This window comes from Moschus berezovskii, chromosome 19 (assembly GCF_049115385.1).
Source record: "Moschus berezovskii isolate FMDL1 chromosome 19, NW_MosBer_1.0, whole genome shotgun sequence".
NCBI classification, from domain to species: Eukaryota; Metazoa; Chordata; class Mammalia; order Artiodactyla; family Moschidae; genus Moschus; species Moschus berezovskii.
In genome coordinates, this window is record NC_142478.1 from 13,332,226 (window position 1) to 13,358,228 (window position 26,003).

General features: G+C 38.6%; 1 protein-coding gene across 1 annotated transcript; it reads right to left on the minus strand.

The window, feature by feature from the left end:
• Window positions 1-572: 572 nt before the first annotated feature.
• TMEM184C (transmembrane protein 184C) lies at window positions 573-25,070 on the minus strand. Its single transcript, XM_055404399.2, has 10 exons — window positions 24,364-25,070; window positions 16,378-16,508; window positions 16,212-16,248; window positions 15,214-15,419; window positions 7,774-7,848; window positions 6,482-6,575; window positions 3,544-3,656; window positions 2,217-2,316; window positions 1,537-1,708; window positions 573-1,318 (listed from the first exon to the last, which is right to left on the minus strand). The coding sequence occupies exons 1-10, from the start codon at window positions 24,580-24,582 to the stop codon at window positions 1,053-1,055; spliced, it is 1,413 nt and encodes a 470-aa protein (XP_055260374.1). The 5' UTR covers window positions 24,583-25,070; the 3' UTR covers window positions 573-1,052.
• Between the last annotated feature and the right edge of the window lie 933 nt (window positions 25,071-26,003).

The window sequence follows — 26,003 nt, forward strand, 5'->3', positions numbered from 1 at the left end:
GTGTACCTGTGTGTGTGTGTGTGCTTAAATATATAAAGCATAGATTTTGAGAAATACTTACCGTTGCTATTTGCAACATACTGCTCTGGCACTTTCTATATTTATTTTCAGTGTAAAATGTTAGGTGCAAGGGGTTGTGATTAACAATTAGAGGAACTCTATCTAACCTAAGTTACAGTAAATTTCTCCCAGAGAGTATCTGCAAGTCTTGTGACTATGGTTTGACAAACAGCTAGGACTACTCAGCCCAGATTTACATTTGCTGACACCTTTAGTAGCCCTAAAGAAAAGCAGACTCTGTTTCTGTCACAAGTTTCTTATTCTTCCACTCTTTTGTCCAGTTTATTCTTTTCATCTCCAAGTCCTAGATAACCTATTAATCTGTTCACCTTGGTGCAGATAATAATTTTTTAGACAGTTTTGTTGTTTTAAGATTAATAGATTAGGTCCTAGACACGTAAGACACAGGCATCTCTCATTGTAGGTATATGATTTTCAACCCTTTAAATTTTGGGGGCTTAAGTTTTTCTGCTGTGCCTCTAATCACAAGAGACATAAAAGGTTGCAGAAAATAAATGATAAATTTTCATTTATTGAAAGACATTCATTTGAGAAATAGAGAAATAACTGTTAGGTAAGCATATATGGCACATGATTATAATTGAGGTCCACTAATTCGCATTTCTAAATTATACTTTCTGCTAGTTCCAGAGCATTATATTCATGCAGCGGTGGTAGGAAGCACTGATTTTTTAAATGTCCTCCTCTTGATAAAGTACTGTAACGTCAGGAATGGTTAGCAGTCATCGTCTACCATTTGAGTATGTGATACTCTGTAGTGTTAAGAAGTCAAGTCCAAGTCTAGGATGTTTAGACTGATTATTTGTGATATACAAAACCTAGTTGTATAAATCCGGTGGCTCTACCTGGTTTTTGCCGTTGTGTTGAAATTTTCCATCATTAATGGCTTGTCCTAAGCACAAAATCCTGAGCAACGGGATACCAGGTAATGAAATAACACGGCAGCAGCACAGTCTGCTTCTGCACACTGCTCAGGAGCCCACGGGCTTCTCTGACGACTCTTGTCTCTCTCCTGCAGTATCGTTACCTATGTCATCAGCTACATTAGCTGTAGTCGGTGTAGTCTGGGGGGTCACAGTGTGTCCAAACCCTTGATAGTGACCCACGGGTGAGGGTGGCACTGAAGAGGCAACAGAAATTGCATCTTGTGATGATGATGATAACAAGCTCGTATGTTCATTTTGATCTTGATCCTCAGGAAAAAACTTTTTCCTAGGATGTCCCATGACTGTCCTTCCTTTAAAGTAAAATAAAATTTTCCAGGTTAGCCAAAAGTTAGGTTATTTTAAAATCCACTATAATGTTGCCATGCTAAATGTTAAGCTCCTTTTCCCCCTCCCAATTTGGAGAGCCTTATTGTGGTACTGTTTTACAGTCTTTTCAAAAACCTCTTTTACAGACTGGACAGGAGAACTACAATAGCCTATTCGAATAAATAAAATGGCTGGTACTTACCAACATGCCTTACTTGTTCAGAAATATCATCCCTAATATCTGAAACGTCCCACATAGCAAGAAAGGAATCAAAGCATGAGCCCTCTTCTGCTTCTTGGACATACGGTTTATATGAGAAAGTGTAGTGATGAGCGATAGCAGCAAGGAACATCTCAATACAGATAATGAAGTCCTACAACAACAACATCAACACCATCATCAGCCATATTGGATTTTAAATCAAGTTTTGCAGGCAAAAAGCACTATGTCTCTTTTCAAAAACACTTGAGTCTCAACAGGTGTTTTTTCCCTCACAAGACTGTATTCATATTTTCATTTTCCAAAATAATGATTTTTGACCTCTTCATAAAAACACAAAATGCCAGAAGTTTAACTCAATTTTGTACTACTTCAATCAAGTATTTCTTGGCCAAGTACAATGTATTTTCTTCCTCTAGCCAAGGACTTAAGAGGAGAAATGCAGAAAATAGAAATTAAGTAAGAATAACAAAATCTAGGTTCTGTTACTAATTTGTAGAAGAACCTGGAAGTATCGCCAATTTTTGTGGGGTTCCCAGTTTCCTCACGTGTAAAGTGAGGGAAACTAGCCCCACAGCCTGCATATGTGCATGCTGTCAGGTTCAGGAGATAATATGTAAAAATGCTTAACAAACGTAAAGTAAACAGAGAGCACGGCTTACCTGGAGTCCTGTGGCCACAGCTTCTACCGTTTGCCATTCCCATGTATGCTTTTCAGAAATAACGCCAACTTTTACCAACAAAGCAATAACTACTGCTTGCCTATATGTTAGGAAAAGGTAAACGCCAAATCTATATCAAGCATAAAACCAGCAGTTGTTTCAAAAATATGCCATTTAAAAAGTGAAATCCCAGCACAACCTGTGGACCACGACCCCCCTGCCTTTACAGCATACTCCCGAAGACACTGTATAACTGTATTAGATATGTCTGCTTTACACACTGACTCGTCTAGTACAGTTTCACCGTATGAATTTTGATTATGTATTCTTATAACTTCACTACTTGGTTTATACTCTTTGTTTTGAAAGTGTGCACAAGTCATTACATTTTAAGTTGGTCCTATACACAGACCATGCCTAACACCTTACACAATAGGAATTTAAAATGAAATAAAGGACAGATACTTAAATGTTAATTTATGCACATATTAATTGGTTATTTAGATTATTTTAAAGAACATTTTGGAACCAGTCTTGTTAAACAGCTAAAATGAGATAAGGTTTCATGTATCTATGTGCAAGAATATTCACTTCCATATTACTTGTAATGGTAAAAAAAATAGATAAATTAGGAACAACCTAAATGTCAATAAGAAACTGATTAAAAAGTTGTCTCCATACATTAGAATACTGTGTGTGGCAAAAGCAAAAAACCCAATAACAACAAAATTAAACTCTCACTGTATTTATGAAGAACTGTAACTACAGTATACTAAACATTGAGTTCTACAGGTTTTTATAGTATGACGCTCTTTCTGTGGTTTTATAAATGATGTGGACCACAATGTCATTCATTTTGGGTGGTGGGACTGCAAGGATTTTTCTTTCCCCCCTCTTTGTATTATTTGTATATTGTTGTTTTTGGTATATTTGTTTCCAGGCCCCTATCACCCACCCCCCTTTACTAAACTGGGACCATGTACAGTTTATTCATCTGTTTTAAAATTTTTATTAATGAACATTTTCTCACATTATTAAGTGTTCTATATCATGTGTATCTTCCAAACTGTACTATATGAAAAAACTATGACTTATTTTAATGATTCCCTTACTGTTGACATTTAGTGTCTCAAATTATTTTCTTCTTATAAATGTTATGTGACCATTTGATTATTTCTTTATGGAAAACCAAGGACGGCTAAAAGAATGAACTTTTTAAAAGGAATGTAGACATTTTAAATCCTCTTCCATATTAAGACTTACAAATTCTCACTAAGTTTTACTGCCCTTTAGAAAATGGCAACATTTAAGAGAAAGCAACACTTACCAAAAAGAAACAAAAACCACCAGCTTTACACAAAGAAATTTGCCAACAGGTTGGATTGGACTCAGTTCTTCCTTCAGCACTTTATAAAACAGCAGGAGACAATACATGGCAAACTAGGAACAATTAAACATAATCAATAAGAATAAATAAATATGGTAGCAGAAATATCAAAATCACAGACCAGACCTGGTACAATTGTTCAGGCAAAATTTTCTAGGCTTTACTATGCTCCTTTTAGATTAACAAGAAGCTTTTAAATAGTTTACTATGGATGAAAATATACAACATGAAATTTCTCAGAAGAGATGTGTAACATCATCTCTGAAAATGATTTTAATTGTTCATTTACAGGGCCCACAAAAAACACAGTAAGAAGTGACTGCCATGAATGGAAGAAAAGGCTCTCATTTAACCAAAATAAAAGCATGTCTGCTTATTAACAGCTTTCACATACAAGTTACCATTCATTTTATAAGGGTTGAGCTTATTACTAACTGTACATACATTATTTGTAAGTGAACACGTTAAATAAGTACTATTTCAATAAAACTATGCCCATGAAATCAGAAAGTAAGGAATCAGACCATTTTTCTTGAGGGCAGTATGTTAATCCTGCTGAATTTACTTTTTAAAGGTTTAAGTGCTCAAGATAATATTTTAAAAAATCAGTTGTAATTAGCATTGCAAAGCAATAAACATTTTCCTAAAAGTTTACATTTCCCCACTATAAAATGCTCATTTAAAATATTTTAGAATACGAAAGCAGTATAAAGTTGTTCATAGTCCCATCATCCAACCATTCCCTTCTACACATAAGATGGTTTTTAACAGGTATCATAAATATAAAATTTTGTTGCCTTATGTTTTCCCACTTAAAGTACCCCTTTCCATATATTTGATTAAATAACTGCCTAATGTTTTGACCAATGGAAGGACACAGAATATTTAACCAGTTCTCATCACTAGACTTTGGACTGTTTCCAGGCTTTTGCAAACAATAGGCCTATACAAACATACTGAAAGCAAAAGTACTTCTGGCCATTTCTTGAGGAGGCATTCCCAAAAATGGAATTATTGGCTCCAGAAAATACAAACATGTGGAAAAGCTTTGAATACCCAAGCATTTAATTTTTATTATAAATCTCTAATAACTCACATGCATGCCATTGTACCTAAACTATTATTTTGGAGAAAGCATTAAAGATTTTCAACACACCTCACACCAATCAGAATGTCCATCATCAAAAAAACTACAAACAATATATGCTGGAGAGGATGTGGAGAAACGGAAATCCTACTGCACTGTTGGTGGGGATGTAAACTGATACAGCCACTATGGAGAACAGCAGAGAGAATGCTTAACAAGCTAGGACTAAAACTACCATTGGTTGTTAGTCACTTAGTCATGTCTGACTGTTTGCAATCCCATGGACTGTAGCCCGCTAGGCTTCTCTGTCCATGGAATTCTCCAAGCAAGAATACTGGAGGGGGTAGCCATTTCCTTCTCCAAGGGATCTTCCTGAGCCAGGGATCGAACCTGGGTCTCCTGAATTGCAGGCAGATTCTTTACCACTGAGCCACCAGGGAAGCTCTTTAAAACTACCTTATGACCCAGCAAATCCCACTCCTGGGTATACCCTGAGAAAAACCACAATTCACAAAGACACAGGTATTCCAATGTTCACTGCAGCACTACGTACAACAGCCAGGACATGAAGGCGATGTAGATGTCCATCGACAGATGAATGGATAAAGATGTAATACGTATATACAGTGGAATATAACTCAACCATAAAAAGGACAGAAGTTAAGTCAGTTGTAGTGAGCTGAATGAACCCAGAGTCGGTTATACAGAGTGAAGTAAGTCAGAGCAAAATGAATACTGTATATTAATGCATATATATGGAATCTAGAAGAAGTATTGATGAACCTATTTGTAGGGAAGGAATGGAGACTCGGATGTAGAGAACTGACCTGTGGACACAGCAGGGGAAGGAGAGGGTAGGACGAACTGAGAAAGCAGCACTGACATCTGCACAGAATTGTGTAAAACGATGAGCAAGTGGGAAGCTGCTGCGCAACACAAGGAGTGCAGTGTGGCGTTCTGTGACGACCCAGAAGGGTGGGGCAGGAGGGGAGGGAGGCTCCAGGGAGTAGGAAGATGTGTGTGTACATATAAAACTTATGGCTGATTCGTGCTGTATGGCAGAAACCAACATAACATTGTAAAGCAATCATCCTCCAGTTAAAAAAATCTCAATATTTACATTAAAAGATTTTCAATAAAGTGCACATTCTTAAGTTGAAAGGATTCATTTCATTTCATTTCAGTTTCTATAATATTTTAAAAAACTTGGCATTCTCAATTTTCAATTCCAAACATATGAGAGAATTTTATTCTCCCACTTTTATTAAAACCCTATACTGTCATATACCAGTAGGACTTTTTTTTTTATTGAATATACCTAGGATTTTTGTTTTAAGGAGAGGCATTATGCTTTTATTAATGACATATCCATATAACTATGCAGTGAATACCAGAACCAATGAAAAAATACAATCAACAATTCAGTGCAGTTTGGGGGAGAATGGAGGCATGCATATGTATGGCTGAGTCCCTTCACTATTCATCTGAAACTATTACAAGATTGTTAACTCACTATACGCCAATACAAAATGTTTTTGGTGTTTAAAAAAAAAAAAAACACTGCGCCCCTGAGCCACATTACATAAACAATTCAATGTATAAGTCACAAGATAATTAACAGATATATATCTTTACACATGTATAAAGATTTATATTAACGTTTCTTCAAGTTCTTCCTACAAATCAAGTTCAATATTAAAATTACAATTAAGCTTTATTCCAGAAGAAACTTTCTCTAAAAAATTTGTTATAGATGTAAATTAAATACAATTAAGATGAATATTTACTTACCAACTGAGACATATTGTTTATGATAACCAAGTATGTCCAAGCATTTGAAAAGCTAAAGTTCCCTTCATCATATATACCAATTAACTCACAGACTCTAAAAAAAAATGGTAAAAATGAGACTTTATGAATAACTAAGTCAAAAATATATTTTCAGATACAACACTGACAGCAATACTTTAATTAATTAATTAATTTGATGTACCACATGGCATGTGGGATCTTAGTTTCCTGACCAGGGATTGCACCCATGCCCTTTGCAGTAGGAGTGCAGAGTCTTAACCACCGGCCCGCTTAGGGAAGCCCCGATACTTAAATTTAGAAGTAAGATTATTTCAAAGTTTCTGTAGATAATTACTTGATTTTGGCCATAGAGGTGGTTCAAAAATTAAAAACATTTTTCTAGAGATGTTACCATATGATTCTCTCTCCAATTTGAAATAAATCCAAAAGACAAAAACATTGAATTAGAAAGGGTAATTATTAGATTTTAAAAAATGATGCTGCCTAATTTTAAAAACATGTAATGCAGGTTTATAACTAGACTATAATTTTTTCTCCCAAATTGTTTTGCAGGCAACTTTTATGATAACCCAGATCTAAGTGTTTACTTGGATGGTTACCCAATTTCTAAACAGCAGAGAAATCAAGCAGCCTTAAAAAAAGGTAAATTAATCTTAATTCCAAGGCAAATGCTGCTGAAGATCTGCTAGCACAAAAGCAGAATAAAGAGCTGGATGCTTCTTTTACCTTTCTTCCCATTCTTGTGAATAGAAGCATGCTAGCATGACAAGCAGATAAGACACACAATCTATTTGATGTTCTTAATTCTTAGGGAATAGTTTTACCAGGCAGCTTAATGATGCTCCATTTTACCTCAAATGCTAAGACTTGACAGAATTTTTAAAAAGGAAAAATGTTTTCTTCTTTAAAATACAGTATTCATTTAGAAAATAAAGTCAGGTAATGAATCTGAAGTGGCATACTTCAACTTCATGTACTAGATGTTTCTGTAAAGCTATGTGAATATTAATACTTGAAAAAGACTATTTTGAAAATGCTTTCTAGAAATCTCTAGAGGTAATATTTAGAAAACTTATACGGTGATTCCTTGGACCATTCCTATGGTCACCTTATTTATTCTAACACAGTAGGGTTTATGCACACTGTTCTCATAAGAGACTAGATGTGTTATAAACAAGCAACAAGTTTTGCGTGCTTTCTACTCAGTTGTTTCACTTAGGTAAAAGCATGAGAATTAAAAAAACAAAATAATGTAAGTTCTGTGTACTTACAAGGCAATGATGGTGGTGAATGGTCTGACAACTGTATATTGTAATACACCCAGTTTGCATCTAAACAGCAATACTCTGTCAATGAAAAAGAATTTAGGATTTGAATTACTAATTTCGTACTATCAGGTTTTCTCCAAAGCCCCCAAATTTAAAATCATTTTGACAAATGATACCATATTTATTTTTAATTTTTAAAAATTATTTTTATTGTAGTATAGTTGATTTACAATGTTGTGTTAGTTTCAATTGTACAGCAAAGTGATTCAATTATACATATACATATATCTACTCCTTTTTAGAATAATTCTATTAACTCATTCTAAATGGCTACTGGGGAAGAATGTAGATGGAAGCAAACACATTATTTAAATACTGTTTTTTAAATTATGTAACAATGACATCTGAAAGATTTCCCTTTCTATGTCTAATTTCAAATTCCTGAGTAGTGCAGCACAGAACAGGAACAAAAAGAATGGAAGTGGGTCCCTGTGTGTTTCTGGAAGAAAAACCAAGTAACAAATAAATTACATGTAAGCTTGCATATATGGAAGTATACTGAGAAAACAATATTTACATTTAGGATTCAGTTTCCTTTCAAGCTTGACCTTTATATATATAAATCATTCCAGACAGTATCATTGACTAGATACTCTGAAAGAACAAAACAAAGATCCTGCATAAAACAGTTTTTAATCACTGAGCTCACGTAATGTAGGGGAAAATTCACAAACAAAAACAAAACAAAAAAGTCCCCAAACAGCTACTACCAAAAAAAAAAAAAAAAAACAGACCCTCTACCTGAGAGCCTTGTGGAACTTTCTTAAAAAGACCTGCTCTGAGGGCAAATGATTATTTACACTCCTTTATCAGTTCTAGGGCTTCCCTGATGGCTCAGAGGTTAAAGTGTCTGCCTCCAATGCGGGAGACCTGGGTTCGATCCCTGGGTCAGGAAGATCCCCTGGGGAAGGAAACGGTAACCCACTCCAGTATTCTTGCCTGGAGAATCCCATGGATGGAGAAGCCTGGTAGGCTACAGTCCACGGGGTCGCAAAGAGTCGGACACGACTGAGCGATGGAACGGAACGGAACGGATCAGTTCTATGTATTATAAATCCCCTAGTTTAAGAATTACATCTAGACTGAGAAGAATAAGTCTGACACACAGATCTTGAGGCCCTGGGTTACCAGGATTGAGTGAAAAACTGATGGGGTTCTACATGCTGAGAGCCTTCTCTGTGCCGAGGCAGTTCACTCCCACTGACAACTGAGAGTCCCTGTGGAGGTGGTCCGGGAGCTGCACCTGGGGGTGTAGCAAGAACTCTCGATGAAAATGTCTGGGCCACACATGCCGTGCTCCCTACAAAGCTAAACTAAGCAGGAGCTGAGTTAAACCTGTAATGCTCTGTGAACTGACTGTCAAATCAAACTTGAGACCACTAGGATGACTAAGCAAATGTATTAGTCAGTTAGATACCTTTGAAAGCTGTGGGGAATTAATGAACTGCAAGAAATTTTCCAGAGGGCAACAATGCTGACACAAAGAATGGAACAGAATCAGAAGGTCTACCATATATTCAAAGTTAGGGAAGAGCAGAGAAGAGCAAACTCGAAGAGATTACGGCTGAGAACTGCACTGAACCGATCAAAACCCCAAATCTGCAGACTGAGGCACACTGTAAACTAAACAGGACTAAAACCAAAAAACCCTAGACACTTCATAGTGAGACCGCAAAATATCAGAGACAGGGTTAAAAATGCAGCTGAAGACAGGTCACCTACTAATATAATGGAAGGACAACTAGATTGAAAGTAGAGGCTTAACAGTAACAACTGATGCCAGTATAGGGTGGAATAAAATCTCCACAATGTTTGTAGAAAATTCTTGTCAACAAAGAATTACATCCAGCAATACAATCTTTCAAGAATGAAGGCAAAATAAAGACACTTTTGGATTAAGTGTATCTGAGAAAATTTGCCACTGCTATGCTGACTCAGTAAGAGATTTTAAGAACCATACATTAGAAAGAAGGAAATGATGCCAGACAGAAGATCTGAGATGCAAGGAGTTAAGGAACAAATTGTTACACTGTAGTTAAATCTATAAAAGCATTACAAAAACATTCTAAACAAACATATGTATTTTTTTAAGATTAAAGACTAGAAACAGAAAGTATAACTTCCAAACTAGTAATGAGGGCAAAAAAAAATGGAATAAGAAAAACATCAACAAAAACAGGTAAACAACTACCAGGGCTATTTGGAGCAGTGCCTGTAACCCAACATTGGTAAGGTAGTCACATTCAAATTACAAATACTCAAAGACTCAGGTTCAGTCCCTGGGTGGGGAAGGTCCCCTGGAGGAGGGCATGGCAACCCACTCCAGCATTCTTGCCTGGAGAATCCCGTGGACAGAGGAGCCTGGCAGGCTATAGTCCACGGGGTTACAAAGAGTCGGACACGACTGAAGTGACTTAGCATGTACACACACATGCCTATATACATATAAACAACTGGAAATAAGGAGTCATGGACCTGTAATATATTTATTTTTGTTAAATGTGAGTGGGATAAAATAGACTTGTCTATTATATTTTACTACATAGGTATCCCACACATGTTTGAAAAACTTAAAAATTATTTGTCAAAATCTTTATTAAATAATTAGAAGGATCTTCTCAAACTTATGTACGTTTTCAAAGTATTTAATGAAAATCTGTACTTTTAAAAAAAGGGTAAATGCAATCCAGATTCCTGGGGTGCATTCTGGAACTGAAAAAGGACATTAGCGGAAAACATGAGGAGATATGAATAGTCTGCAATTAATAGTATTATACCATGTGACTTCTTCCTTTTGATGAACATACTAGGATTATATAAGATGTTAGGGGAAGCTGGATGAAGGGAAATAGAAAATCTTTGTTTTGGTTTTGCAACTTTACTGTAAATTTAAAATTATTCCAAATTAAAAGTTTATTTTGAAAATGTAATCATTGAAAAAAGGAAATCAGAAAAAGTGAGACATATAAATAAAAAGTGGCAAAAAATATAAATGAATACATCGATAATCACAAAAATATAAATAGTATATCTTGTACAAGTGATGGATTGTCAGATTAGAATTTAAAAAAACACTAAATTAAAAAAAAAAGTTCAGTTCAGTCGCTCAGTTCTGTCTGACTCCTTGCAATACCATGGACCGCAGCACGCCAGGCCTCCCTGTCCATCACCAGTTTCCGGAGTCTACTCAAACTCATGTCCATGGAGTTGGTGACTTCATCCAACCATCTCATCCTCTGTCGGCCCCTCCTCCTCCTGCCTTCAATCTTTCCCAGCATCAGGGTTTTTCCCAATCACATCAGGTGGCCAGAGTACTGGAGTTTCAGCTTCAGCATCAGTCCTTCCAATGAATATTCAGGACTGATCTCCTTGCAGTCAAAGGGACTCTCAGGAGTCTTCTCCAACACCACAGTTCAAAAGCATCAATTCTTTGGCACTCGGCTTTCTTTATGGTCCAACTCTCACATCCATACATGACCACTGGAAAAACCATAGCCTTGACTAGATGGACCTTTGTTGACAAAGTAATGTCTCTGCTTTTTAATATGCTATCTAGGTTGGTCATAGCTCTTCTTCCAAGGAGTAAGCGTCTTTTAATTTCATGGCTGCAGTCACCATCTGCAGTGACTTTGGAGCCCAAGAAAAATAAAGTCTGTCACTGTTTCCATTGTTTCCCCATCTATTTGGCATGAAGTGATGGGACTGGATGCCATGATCTTAGTTTTCTGAATATTGAATTTTAAGCCAACTTTTTCACTCTCCTCTTTCACTTTCATCAACAGGCTCTTTAGTTCTTCATTTTCTGCCATAAGGGTGGTGTCATCTGCATATCTGAGGTTATTGATATTTCTCCCGGCAATCTTGATTCCAGCTTGTGCTTATCCAGCCAGACATTTCGTATGATGTACTCTGCATATAAGTTAAATAAGCAGGGTAACAATATACAGCCTCGATGTACTCCTTTCCTAATTTGGAACCTGTCTGTTGTTCCATGTCCGTTTCTAACTGTTGCTTCTTGACCTGCATAAAGATTTCTCAGGGGGCAGATAAGGTGGTCTGGCATTCCCATCTCTTGAAGAATTTTCCAGTTTGTTGCGAGCCACACAGTCAAAGGCTTTGGCGTCGTCAATAAAGCAGATGTTTTCCTGGAACTCTTGCTTTTTTGATGATCCAACAGATGTTGGCAATTTGATCTCTGTTTCCTCTGCCTTAAATAGCTCAACTGGAATTCCATCACCTCCATTAGCTTTGTTTGTAGTGATGCGTCCTAAGGCCCACTTGACTTCGTATTGCAGGATGTCTGACTCTAGGTGAGTGATCACACCGTCATGATTATCTGGGTTGTGAAGATCTTTGTTGTACAGTTCTTCTGTGTATTCTTGCCACCTCTTCGTAATATCTTCTTCTTCCGTTAGGTCCATACCATTTCTGTCCTTTATTGTACCCATCTTTGCATGAAATGTTCCCTTGGTATCTCTGATTTTCTTGAAGCAATCTCTAGTCTTTCCCATTCTATTGTTTTCTTCTATTTCTTTGCACTGATCACTGAGGAAGGCTTTCTTACCTCTCCTTCCTATTCTTTGGAACTCTGCATTCAGATGGGTATATGTTTCCTTTTCTCCTTCGCCTGTTGCGTCTCTTCTTTTCTCAGTTATTTGTAAGGCCTCATCAGACAACCGTTTTGCCTTTTTTCATTTCATTTTCTTGGGGATGGTCTTGATTACTGCCTCCTGGACAAAGTCAGGAACCTCTATCCATAGTTCTTCAGGCACTCTATCAGATCTAATCCCTTGAATCTATCTGTCACTTCCACTATATAATTGTAAGGGACTTGATTTAGGTCATACCTGAATGGTCTAGTGGTTTTCCCTACTTTCTTCAATTTAAGTCTGAATTTGGCAATAAGGAGTTCATGATCTGAGCCAAAAACAAAACCTTGTGTGCAGCAGAACCCAGGAGAGATACTGACCTAGACTCGCCTATGAGTGTCCAGGAGTCTCCGGTGGGCACGGGTTGGGGGTGACCTACTGCAGGGTCGGGGGCACTGAATGTGGCAGTGCGTGCAGGGGACCTTTTGAAGGAGGTCATCATTATCTTCATCACCTCCACCGTAGTTTGGTCTCAAGTCAAAGGACAGGGAGGGAACACAGCCCTGCCCATCAACAGAAAATTGGATTAAAGATTTACTGAGCACAGCCCCACCCATCAGAACAAGACCCAGCTTCCCCCACAGTCAGTCTCTACCATCAGGAAGCTTCCATAAGCCTCTTGTCATTTCCTTCAGAGGGCAGACAGAATGAAAACCACAATCACAGAAAACTAATCAAACTGATCACATGGACCACAGCCTCCTCTAACTCAATGAAACTATGAGTCATGCCGTGTAGGGCCACCCAAAAAAAGTAAAACACCTAAAAATGCTTAAAGTTGTACACCTAATTTTCTCTCTTTTCCTGAAAATACAAGGCAGAGAAAGTTAAGCCAGGCAAATATTAAACAAAGGAAAGACAGAATATCTGTTAATATCAAAATAACTTTAAGACCAAAAAAAAAAGTCCAGAACAGATAACATGCATGGATGCTCAGTCATGTCCAACTCTTTGCAACCCCATGGACTTTAGCCTGCCAGGTTCCTCTGTCCATGGGATTCTCCAGGCAAGAATATTGGCGTGATAAGCCATTTCCTCCTCCAGGGGACCTTCCCAACCCTGGGACTGAACCCACATCCCCTGTGTCTCCTGCATTGCAGGTGGATTCTTTACCACTGAGCCACTGTGCAAGCCCTCCTCAACAGAAACAGCATCTAAATACAAAGCAAAAACTGACAAAAGTACACCAAAAAAACTGACAAATTATCAGTGACAGAATTTCAACATCTGTCACTAACTGACAGAACAAGTAGCTAAAATCAATGCAAATGTAGACAAACTGAATCATACAATAAGATTGACCTCATGCACTTAAAGATAACAGAGCCACTCATTAGTACACCATACACATTCTCTTCAAGTGTACAGAGACCCATTACAAAAACTGATCATGTACTAGTAGGCATGAAATAAATCTTAACCACGTTTGAACACTGTCTCATAGTACATTCTCTGACTACAATGCAAATATATAAAATGAAAAAAATTTAAAAATCTTTATATTTGGAAATTTAAAAAATATACTTCAAAATAACTTGCGTAAAGAAGAAATCCAAATGGAAATTTAAAAACCTTAAACTGGATGAAAGAGATGTTAAACATGAAAACTGATTCATGGGGCAGTAAGATTTTAAATAGACTTCTTGTGGTTGACATTTCATTTATGGTGTATGTTGTTGTTCAGTCTGTTATATGTATTATGATATACCTATACACTAGCACATACTAGGTGTTCAATACATATTTGTCAAATAAACACCGTAGGAGTTTATTATTTCAAATAGCCAGGCAGCTCCCTGTCATTGCAAGGAGGTTAAGGAGAGACCCTTACGTTTGGTGTTGATGTTGTCGAAATGGTTCTGTATTGCATGGAAGGCAATGTAGGTAACCCTAGGTGTATATCTACACTGATTTGTCCAAGTCATTCCACCCACCCTGGCTTGCAAATTTCACCTGCATCCCCATCTATCAGCAATCAAGTCTTGTTGATTCTCCGTTGGATTCTCTTATCTTTCCTTTCTATTTCAATTCCACACCCCTGTTTTTCAGCTTATCTCACAAATGACCATTCTAATAACAATTTATTTCCCCTTCTGGACTCTTTTCCTCCTAATGAATCCTGCATAGTATTTTAAAATTAACCTTTCTAAAATGCCAGTCTTCAAATGTTTCCTGCTAATAAACATCCAGTGGTTCATTCATAGAGTAAATGAATCTTAGGTTCAACTTAACTCTGCAGGCTTTATTTCCTTTCTGTCCTACACGAATGAATAACAAGGCCAACTAACTTACACATAACTAGAATAAACACTTCTATTTGTTGCTCTTATTTCATGTCCAATGCCGTTTCCTCACCTAGACTATCTTCTCCTTGAGTCTTGGACCTGATTTTTCCATTAACTTGCTATGTGATTTGAGGAAGTTAATCTCTGCAGACTCTGGTTTCTAATTGTAAAAGAATGTTGATTAAAATGATTTCTAAGGTTTTTGTTTTCCGCCACAACTTTGTCAGTTTTCTATTTAGGGTAAGTAATGTAAAAGAAACGAACTCATATGTGTGGATTATAAAAATGTGTTTTTTAAGTATTCAGAATTGACTATGAACTACATGAGGGTAGAGACTCTGTCTTATAGTTTTTGTCCTGCATATAGCACTTAACACACTGCAGAGAAATGACATTTACATCTGTTTAAATAAAACCAAACTTAAAGAATTAAAACCAAACATACTTACTCTCCCATAGTCCATGGTGGACAGCAACACAAAGGAGGGAAATGTTTCTGCTGATCTTTGGCTTCAATGATTAATACCAGATTTGGATAGCGGTTAGTTAGATAATTGGTAAGGAATCCCATGAAGTTGTAAATGACATAAGCTTCATAACATTCTCTGCAAGTATCCACATATATTGCAATGCTGGGATATTTCAAAGCTATCCACTATGAAGAAGCACAGATGTTAAAAACAGTTGTTTTAACAGATTTTGTTAAAAATAAAAGGAATTACCACTGCAATTCATGGCACTCGCAATAGGCCTATTTTATTTTATTTTTTAATTTATTTATTTTAATTGGAGGCTAATTACTTTACATTATTGTATTGGTTTTGCCAGACATTGACATGAATCTGCCCCGGGTATAAAACTTGAGTTGTCCTGTCACATACTTATATCAAACTTGCTAAATTTTATTGTTATGAGGGCTACCAGGCAATCTGTGAAATGAATTTTTAAAAGCCATAAACATCTTGCATCTTGGTAAATAAAACATTTGTGTTGGGGGTAAACAATGAATATGAAGAGAAAAGTTATATTATGTACTTGAGTTCTTCAATATTAATATAATCCAAAACTTCTTGACATGACCACAGAAAATGATGTTAAAGACATTTTTTTTTATATTTAATCATATTAAAGCAGTTATTTGTAATAATTACATATACTAGGATCCACTGGGGAAGATTTCTGTTTTGGTCCGAATAAATATTATAATAAATAAAAAGGATGATAAGGTAATTTTAAGTATTACAATCTTTAGAGGAATAAGAACAACTCATGTGAAATTTTAAAACATCTGCCTTTTCTATGGTTATGCTTTACCTTCTTTATTAACATTAAAAACACTTATTAACCTAACTTCTTACTGCCAAATAACATTACTTTTATTACCTTAATTATAGTTAGTATCATAAAAGAAGTTTTTAGTTAATGAGTTAAAATGAAGCAAACTTACACTATCCAAACTGTATATGGGTACCATCCAAAGAATCCTATTTAGAAAGCAAAAAACATAAATTTAAAACATTTTACATGATAAAAAAATTTTACATTTTATACAACATTTACATTTTATGAGATAAGCCAACACAACACTAGTAGAATAACATATAAGGACTTACCTTATTATGGGTTTCTGTAGTTCAGGTTGTGTATAATGCACTAAATGTTGCAGTATCACCCAAAGCGAGACAGGTATAGTCAACAGCAGAAAGATTCCAGCAATAAACCAAGCCTTGGTGTGTATTCCAACCTGAAGAAGCAAAGAACATATTAGTATAATTCTGATATTAAAACTAAACAGGTAATATGATTTTTGTATTTTTTAAATTTTAATTTATTACTGAGGCTCAGTATTTTCCAAATAACTAGTGGCTATTTTTATTTCTTCTTCAATAACAGCCTATTTGTGCTTTTATGGAAGAAGGGGGTGGATTTTTCCTCATATGGTCTTTAGTTATAGCACTGCATACATTAAGCATATTAATCCCGTGTCATTTCCCTCAGATTGTTATTGGGCTTTTATATTTGATTTTTGTGATTAAGGATGTACAGAAATTTTAGAATTTTCTATAAGTCAAATCTAAAAATCTTCTGGTTTATTCCTCTGCTTTTATGTTGGGATAAAATTTACCAAAGCTTCCCACAAATTTTACCGTTACTCAAAATATGAATACAACACTTACTGAGTTCTGTTTGCCTGATAACTTTGCTAAGTTCTTTACATGCATCATGTCTTTTAATCCTCCCACTGGCTAATAAGCACTGCCAGTGTCCAAGGGACCTGTCCAGAGGGCCCATGCTAATACAGATTGCTCCTATAAGAGCGCACAGGGCTTCCCAGGTGGCTCAGTGGTAAAGAATCTGCCTGCCAATACAGGAGATGCATGATATGCAGGTTTGATGCCTGGATAGGGAGAATCCCCTGGAGGAGGAAATGGCAACCCACTTCAGTATTCTTGCTTGGAAAACTCCATGGACAGAGGAGCCTGGCAGGCTACAGTCCATGCGGTCGCAGAGCTGGACACGACTGAGCACACATGCATGTCTCTTATACACAATATTATCAACACAGGACAAGACATTTTCAAAAGATCTAATTTCTTTTTAAGGTCAATATCTGATCAATATTTTTTTCCTTTAAAAGCTCAATTTCTAAAAATATAATTTGAACTGCTTCATCCTAAGGCAGAGCTAAAGTAATCCACTCATTTTCTGGTAAAAAAAAAATTTATTTGAACCTCTGTTCTATCTGAGAAGCCCTCCGGAATAAGTTTTATTCCTTGTACTCCTGAATGTGAATCCTATTAAAAAAAAAAAAGCAAAAAAGCTGGGAATTTATTTTTAGTATTTGAGGAGTTTAAGCAGTTAATGAAATAGAACTGAAGTCCACAACTTCTATCTTTTGCTGTTTTGAACAAGATTTTTTTTCATCAAGAGTCAAAGATTACAGACGTAGCAAACAAAAGTATAGAGAATAAATGTATTTTTATAACAATGAATTTCTACATTCAACTGTATGGAAAACTTGAAAAACACATTAAAAGTCTTGCTGAATGCTGGAAATTAATAAAGCAGTAAGTCAAAAGTGAATATGCAGAGGTGAAGATTCTAAAAAGAATGTCTGAGCAATAATTTTCCAGAGATTTTTGCTTGGCTCAATTTCATTTAAAATTCAGTACTGGGCTTCCCCAGTGGCTCAGTGGGGAAGAATCCACCTGCCAATGCAGGAGACTCGTGTTCGATCCCTGAGTCAAGACGACACCCTGGAGAAGGAAATGGCAACTCACTCCGGTATTCTTGCCTGGGAAATCCCATGGACAGAGGAGACTGGAGAGCTACAGTCCATGGGGTCACAAAAGAGTTGGATAAGACTTAGCAATTAAACAACAACTCATTTTAATGATGGCAATAACAGTAACATACCCTAGATCTTCTTTATTATAAGGTGATCATTAAGAACAGTATTGCCAAGTACTTTTAATGCCTACATTTGTTTTTATGACTGCTTTAGTGCTAAAAGGTAGAACTTGGTGGCAGACTTGAGAGAAAACTGATGTGCTCATGACTAAAGAAAGCCAAGCATCCTCACTATGCTGTAAGGAAGAAAGTTCCTTTTCAAATGATCATAAAACAAGTGACTGGAGAACTGAGTCATTTCAGTATGGTGATTCCAAACTTTAGAAATCTTGCATAGGAGAGTTAGTACTAGTTCTACATTGCAAGTGGTGATTCCGGTTTAGAAAAGCATCATCCATCCACATTAATGCTACTAATTTGAATCACTGGTCTTATAACTGTTTTGGTTTTGGAGCTATTTAAAAAGCCGTATGCATAAGAAACTGAACCCATCGTATGTATGTACATGTTTATGTAACGTTATAATAAAATATAATAAAATTATATAATATGTTCTACTAAAGTCATATTATAAAATCTTACTCTAGGTATCTGCACAAATTTTTAATATGATTATTACATTTAATTTACATTTCTCTCTAAATAAATTATTCACACTTGAGACACACTGAAAGAAGGATGCGATTAATATTAAACTTATCGGCCACTTTTGGGCTCAGAAAAAAGGAGACAAGTAGTGTAGATTTTTTTCCTAAGGTAATTTGAAGCAAGTAGGGAGGAAAGAAAAAACCATTAAAGACCAGCATCCAGAAGTGAGTCAGCTGTCCCTCAGCCAGCGGCTTTCAGAGCAGAGAGTAGAGAGAAATAGGAGAGTGCTTTCTGGGCTCCTCATAGAGAAGCAGGAAGCACTTCCAGAGTGGCTACTCGGGACACAGGACTAGCAGGGCGGTGTGACAGCCCGGGTGCATGTCCCTTTCGTAACCTCTATATATGTAAATACACACTCAGCCCAGTAAGAGTGAGACAGATGGCGGCACAGATGGTCACCTGGCCACTCCAGTCCTGAGTATATTCCTCATGGGCATGGGACGGGCTAGCCGAACCTCCAGTTTTCTACAACCTCAGTTCCCAATGACTTCTCACACCATGAGCATTGTGACTGCAATGTTTAAAAGATATTTTTTTTCATACAATACTGGTTCTAAACATGTCAACTACTTTTTCCAGTGCTTAATCAGAAGCATATAACTTTGCTTTATGTGCTCAGCTGTGAACCGAATCCCAATGAAAATGCTATCCAAAAATGCTATCACACTGCTGCCCTACTATAACAATAACAGCATATAGCAATAATAACAGTGCTATTTTAAAAACAACAGTGGTAGTTAGGGGCTTACTGAGTACCTACTATGTGCTGGGGACAGTACTAACCATTTTAAAGACATAAACTCATCCAGGAAATAATGAGAATGATTGATTACTTAGTACTGAGCACAGTGTCACTTTAGCCACTTATTAGTCTTGGTTTTCACATCTGTAAAATGGGGATAATTCCTGTTTCAGGGCTTTGAAGAAGATTAAAGAAAATTACACCTTATCTTAGGGACACGCTGTAGTTAGCGTCTCTAACATTTTAACAACAAAACAAGATGGCGGGGAGGCACTCCCTTAATCCACACTCCTTTCTATCTACTGTGCCATTCATTCCCCTGAGTAAAAAAAACACTGAAAACAAACAAAATGAACAAAAACCTGTCTTCATATACTGATACCACTTCTTCCGTTCCATTCAGTCGCTCAGTCGTGTCCGACTCTTTGCGACCCCATGGACTGTAGCCTACCAGGCTTCTCCGTCCATGGGATTCTCCAGGCAAGAATACTGGAGTGGGTTACCATTTCCTTCTCCAGGGGATCTTCCCGACCCAGGGATCGAACCCGGGTCTCCCGCATTGGAGGCAGACGCTTTAACCTCTGAGCCACCAGGGAAGCCCAGTCTGGGGTTTCCCTCATAGCTCAGTCGGTAAAGAAGCTGCCTGCAATGCAAGAGGCCCGGGTTCAATCTCTGGGTCGGGAAGATCCCCTGAGAAGGAGGTGGCAACCTACTCCAGTATTCCTGCCTGGACAAAACTTAGCAGCTAAACCACCACCACCACCAATGCTTCCATCGGAACCATGATGAGGCTCAGAAAGGATCCTCTTACTTGTGAAGACCAATGGACAGCACAGCAGCACCAGACTTCTCACTATTTTGTCCTTCTGAAGGAGGGCACGGCAACCCACTCCAGTATTCTTGCCTGGAGAACCCCCATGGACAGAGGAGACTGGCAGGCTGCAGCCCATGGGGTCGCAGAGTCAGACATGACTAAGCAACTTAGCACATGCGTATCTGACGAGCCCATGTGAATGTCTCCCACATACCTTGAACTATGTGTCCCAAGCAGAACTCAAGTACTCTCAAATCTGAGTTTCCATCTTGGGAACTGGGATCACCATTTACCTTGTTGTTCAAGACGGAAACCTCAGAGTGGTTCTTGACATCCCCCTTTCTCTCACTGCCTCTCTTCCCCAGTCATATCCCCTGTCATGCTGTTTCTTCAATTTCCATGATGCTTAAAATTCACTTTTCCATCTCTATTTCTGCTATCCTGACTTGGGCCATAAGTCATCATAGCCTGGGCACCCACTACCTCTGAACCACCCTGAAGAAGTAACTTCTTTCCACTTCCACTTAATTTTCCACAGGCTGGTAGAGTTGTTTTTGGAAGATGTGTAACAATGCTGCCCTGTTTGTTGACTTTTTCAATCTTTTTAAATTTCCTCATACCATTTCACATCATTTACTGATTTGTTTGTGTTGGTTGTGTTTGCCTCTATCACTAAGTTCCACGAAAGCAGGGGCCATGTTTCTCTAACCATACAGAATACAGTATCATTGGGACTCAAATAATCATTTATTAAGTATCAGACATTTGGGCAAAAGGAGAAAACAAGTAAAATATAAATCGTGTTAGATGCCGGTGCGTCCTAAGAAATATAAAGAAGGGAAGAGGCTATGAAGAGTTGAGGAAAAGAAGCTTGTAATTTTTAAACAGGGAGGCTGGGTGACACTGGAGTAAAACCTGAAGGACACAAAGGAATGAAAATACCATCTAGGGAAAGGCATATTATGACACGCAAAGGCCCTAAGGAGGGGAGCATGCCGTACACGTTTGAGCAAAGCAAGTGCGGAGGTGGTCGGGAACTAAGGAGAGAAAGTCAGAGTGAGACGGGGTGGGGGTGGTTCAGAACACGTTGGGGCTTGACGCCACAGTCAGGGATATATCGGCCTTTAATCTGGGACTAGCAGTGACTGGAAAACTTTACAAGGACACACATAACATGACTTATGTTTTCACTAGATACTTTGGCTGGTGTGTTCAGAATAGTCCAGGCACTACATGATGAGAATCTGGCTCAGGGTGTTAGCAGTGGAGATTGTAGATTAAAATATTCCTTAAAAGCTGGTACAGAAAAAGTAGAGTTGACATCAATGATGAAATAAAAATTTACATTTTAAAGCAAAACAAGAAAAACTTTCACACAGAACGTTTTCTCTGCCATTGGGTGTCCTCCCGCCCCTCTGGGGTGCATTGTGCATCTGCACTGTGTTAGCCAGACCTCTCCAGTGGCAGAAGTACTTGCTCAAACAGAAAGATCACTTTCTCTCCTTCCAGCCTCTACTTAGAAGATAGCCTGTCTTTCTCGATTCTGAAAGCGGTCATGATGACCCACCACTTGACTTGTAAGTTCAGACATCTCTGGTGAGCTTAATGTAGTTGTTCAGTTGCCAAGTCGTGTCTGACTCTTCGCGACCCCATGGACTGCAGCATACCAGGCCTCCCAGTCCCTCACCACCTCCTGAAGTTTGCCCAAGTTCATGTCCATCTCTGAGCTTTATGTACAATGCCAACATATCACTCCCCTTAAAGATGGTGACTGGAGCTGAAGGGTGGTTAGACCTGGGGAGATGTTGGGCTGTAACGAAGTTCAAACTTAAATACTTACTTATAACCTTAGTAATGTTACTAACTATATTACTTGCATTCATGCTTGTTTATGGTTATTGGTTCTGGCACTACCAAATGTGTGTCTGAATCTCTGATAAAACAAATGATTAGGCCACTTGAAATGATTGTTCCAATATATAGTTATATAAGATCCATGACTGTAACAGTGTAACTTTTTCTTCCTGGGAAGAAGCAACAAGAGGGAACCATTTCCTGGACAGTAACATAAGACAGAGGCCCAGAGGCTTTTGGTTACTGTTGACAGGGCTTAGTTCAGTAATAGTACATTGAATGGCTTAACTTGAAAATCCTCATTTGACCTGAGAACAAGCATTCCCAGTCCCATGTGACAAACCGGTCACAAAATGCCCCCCAAACTTTGGTCTAAATTAAGAGTGAAAGGGAAAGGACTGTAAAATAACAAATACTGCCCATCCAGTTCTTTGAGAATCAAGTCACTAGCCACTGTGGGCGCTGAACTACAATACACCCTGGAAGGAATTCGGGGTGTGTGTGTGTTGGGGGGCGCGGGTTGGGGGGCAGACTCTGGCAAAATTGGCAAAACTGGCCTTCAGACAGTCGGATATTTTCAGGAGAAATTTTTTATGAACCTGGATTCTTGCATCTTTCCATACTTAGTGAGAGTGACGTTGCTCAGTCTTGTCTCTTTGTGACCCCATGAACTGTAGCCTATCAGGCTCCTCTGTTCATGGGATTTTCCAGGCAAGAGTACTGGAGTGGGTTGCCATTGCCTTCTCCAGGGGATCTTCCCGACCCAGGAATTGAACCAGGGTCTCCCGCATTGTAGGCAGAGGATTTTACCGTCTGAACCACCTCAGAAACTCACTAAACTCATGCCTGTTCCTTGTGACTAGCGATCTTCTACTGAGTACCTGACTGCATCTGCCTCCTTAGCCAGAATCACACATATACCGGCTTCCCCTGGATCTCTTCAGAACAATGCTCAGAGCTGAGAGGCTGTCTCCCAGGCTATAATTCTCAGTTTGTCTTGAATAAAATTTTCCATTTCTTTCTTAGATTGACTACTATTTGTCACTGACACCAACTAAGAGAAATCTTAAATTAGGTTATGATACATATACTTAATCTTTAAAATAGTTCCTATATTTCAGAGTCTAGAGAAATACTTAAAAGTAAGAAATCTCTCTTAGTATTAAGATGTCTACACGTGAAGTTTGGTAGACAAATTATGGAAACAGCCTAAATTTCTAACGAATGAGAAATACTTAATGTAGTGTAATAGTCTGCTGCTGCTGCTGCTGCTGCTAAGTCACTTCAGTCGTGTCCGACTCTGTGCGACCCCATGGACGGCAGCCCACCAGGCTCCGCCATCCCTGGGATTCTCCAGGCAAGAACACTGGAGTGGGTTGCCATTTCCTTCTCCAGTAACATTAAAAATAACTATATGGACTCTGCTAGTACAGGAAAGTGAACAAAAAGATTGAGTGAACATACAGAAAACAAACATATATTAAATAAAATTTGTTTAATTATATAAAAATATTTCCACACAAAAGGTCCCAAATTGCCACGGACTTGTCATAACTCTTGTGAAACAGTTGTTTCTAAGTAAAAACAGTCCCTTGGGTTTTATTAACTGCAAACTTAAAAGTTCATTTCAACTTTTTTACAAAGTGCTTAGTTAGGTATTTACCTTGGGGTCTTTTCAGCTTATAGTACTTTACTGATGTCATAATAAGAACATGACATCAAAAAACATATAAGGCATTTTCCCTGAAAACTTTATTGGCTTAGAGTTCAATTTTAAAGTAAAAACAAAGAACAAAGTCGAACCAACTCGATCCTTTAATTCAGGAAGCTAGTTAAATGCTAATAAAATTCTACACCTGGTCCTTAAGGTCGATCTAAATTCAGTATTTGAACAGACCAGATTTCAGGAATAGAGTTACCTTACTTTCAGGAAATTGATGACTGCTTGCGAAACAGTGCTCTCCGAACTGCTATAGTAATACATTTTATTTTCTCAGTCCTACCTCCACCAGTAGCATGCTCTGAAAAACCGTGAACAAACAGAAGCTAGACACCGGTTCTGCTACGGGTTCATTACATGACATGTTTTTCAGGATATCAAGTCTGGAGCATCCGGGTAAGAACAGGCTACCTCAGATGGACAGGACGGTATTAGAAAGCGTAGGGGCTGATGGCGCGGGACCCTCTTACCTCCAGTTTCTGTAATTCCCACACGCACAGGGGAACCGCAACCACTATGGACAACAGGTAGAGAACCACCGCTAAAGGTCGAATCCACTGCCTCCAGTTCCTCCAGGTACAAGTGCAAGGCATGGTTCCGCATAAATCAGCTCCGAGTAGGAAGGAAAAGAAGCTCGAAGTAGATGGTGACGCGGGGCCCTGTTCTTGGGCTGTTTTTTCGTCTCGCATATTACGGGAAAAGAGCCGACGAGCGACTCTACCAGCAGCTCGAACCGCCTCCTCGGCCCACGCTGTGCTTACTGCTGCTGCTGCTGCCACGAACGCGGCCGCTCACGGGGCTACCGGGGAGCAGTGCGGGCAACATTCTTTCTTCCCCACAAAGCATCGACCCAGCTCTTCCGCGGTGGAATCCCCGGCAGAGCCGCTGCCCTCACCTGGGGACTGCCCAGAGCTCCGCCGGCACCATGGCCTCGAGGGGAGCGGCGCCGACCAGGACCAGCCTGTAAAGACTCGGCACGCGGTTCGTTTCTGCCCCGCGGCTGCCGGCCTGCTCGCTCTTTTCTTGGGTGGTGGCGTTCTCTCCCTGCCCCGGCTGCAGGCGTCACTGACGACTCCGCGGAGAGATAACAGACGAGAACGCCAACCACCAGCCTCAGGATTTCTTCACTTGTTGTTTCGGGACATTCCCCCAAGGCGGAACCCAAGGCCAAACCAGGGCTTCCGTTTCCGCCCTCGCTGTCTGAGGTTGGTGATTCGAGGACTGCGCAAGATAGGCCCGCCCCATCCGGCTCACTTCTCGCTCTCTGATTGGTCATTTTTCGGGGGCGGGGCTTCTGGACGCGTACCTAGCTACCTGGGTGGAAGAAGCCCAGACGTGAGGAAGTTGTGGAGTTGTTGCCGGCTGGCTCAGTGGCCCAGGAAGATGCTGCAAGCTGTACAAGTTTTGAGAACATTTGAGGATCTCCTACTACATTGTTCTGCTGACCGTATTCCAGCTTTAAGAGTGTAAGAGCCATTACTTTAGAGCTGAACGTTTCTCTGACCCAAAGATCTGCGATTCTCCTTGGGAGTGGATAGGGGAGTCCGCTGGAATAAGAGGAAATGGGAAACGTCCGCCTAGTTTTGTGTCAATTGCTAAAATCTAGGGGTGGAGCCACTTAGTTATTTCGGGATCCTCCGAAAGAACGTTTTAGGGATAGCTTAATTTTAGAAGCAGTCGTGAATATCTTTTCCGCATTTGGAACTTGGTAAAAACTGGCATTTAAGCTTATTTAAGTTTCAAAAGGTTTATATTACTACTGACAAAGAAGTTTTACGTGCTTAAAGCTTTGAGGCAAACAATGGTTGGATCTTAAAGCCTTTCTAAACCAATAGAGCAAATTACTTCTCGATTGATACACAGATATGTCTTGTATCTGTTATTTTCTGAGGGTCAGGCACTGTACTAAGCGCTTTTCTTACATTATATCAGTTGATCTGTACAAAATTCCTAAAAGGTAGTCAGTTTTCCATGTCACAGATGGGAAAACAGATTCACGTATTTAAGGATAAAGTTTGAGGAACTCGTTGAACTTGTTAGTGCTAGAGCCAATATTCTAACCTTGATGTCTGACTCAAGTATTGGCTCTGTCCACACCTACCACCTGAGA

Bases quoted from the DNA above. Each gene is read 5' to 3' on its own strand.
- TMEM184C (XM_055404399.2), bottom strand. From the start codon at position 24,582: ATGCGAGACGAAAAAACAGCCCAAGAACAGGGCCCCGCGTCACCATCT. The intron at 6,576-7,773 runs GTAAGTACACAG...ATTTTTTTTTAG, and splicing joins TTCACCACCATCATTGCCTT to AGTCTGTGAGTTAATTGGTA. The intron at 1,319-1,536 runs GTAAGTACCAGC...TTTACTTTAAAG, and splicing joins TGAACAAGTAAGGCATGTTG to GAAGGACAGTCATGGGACAT.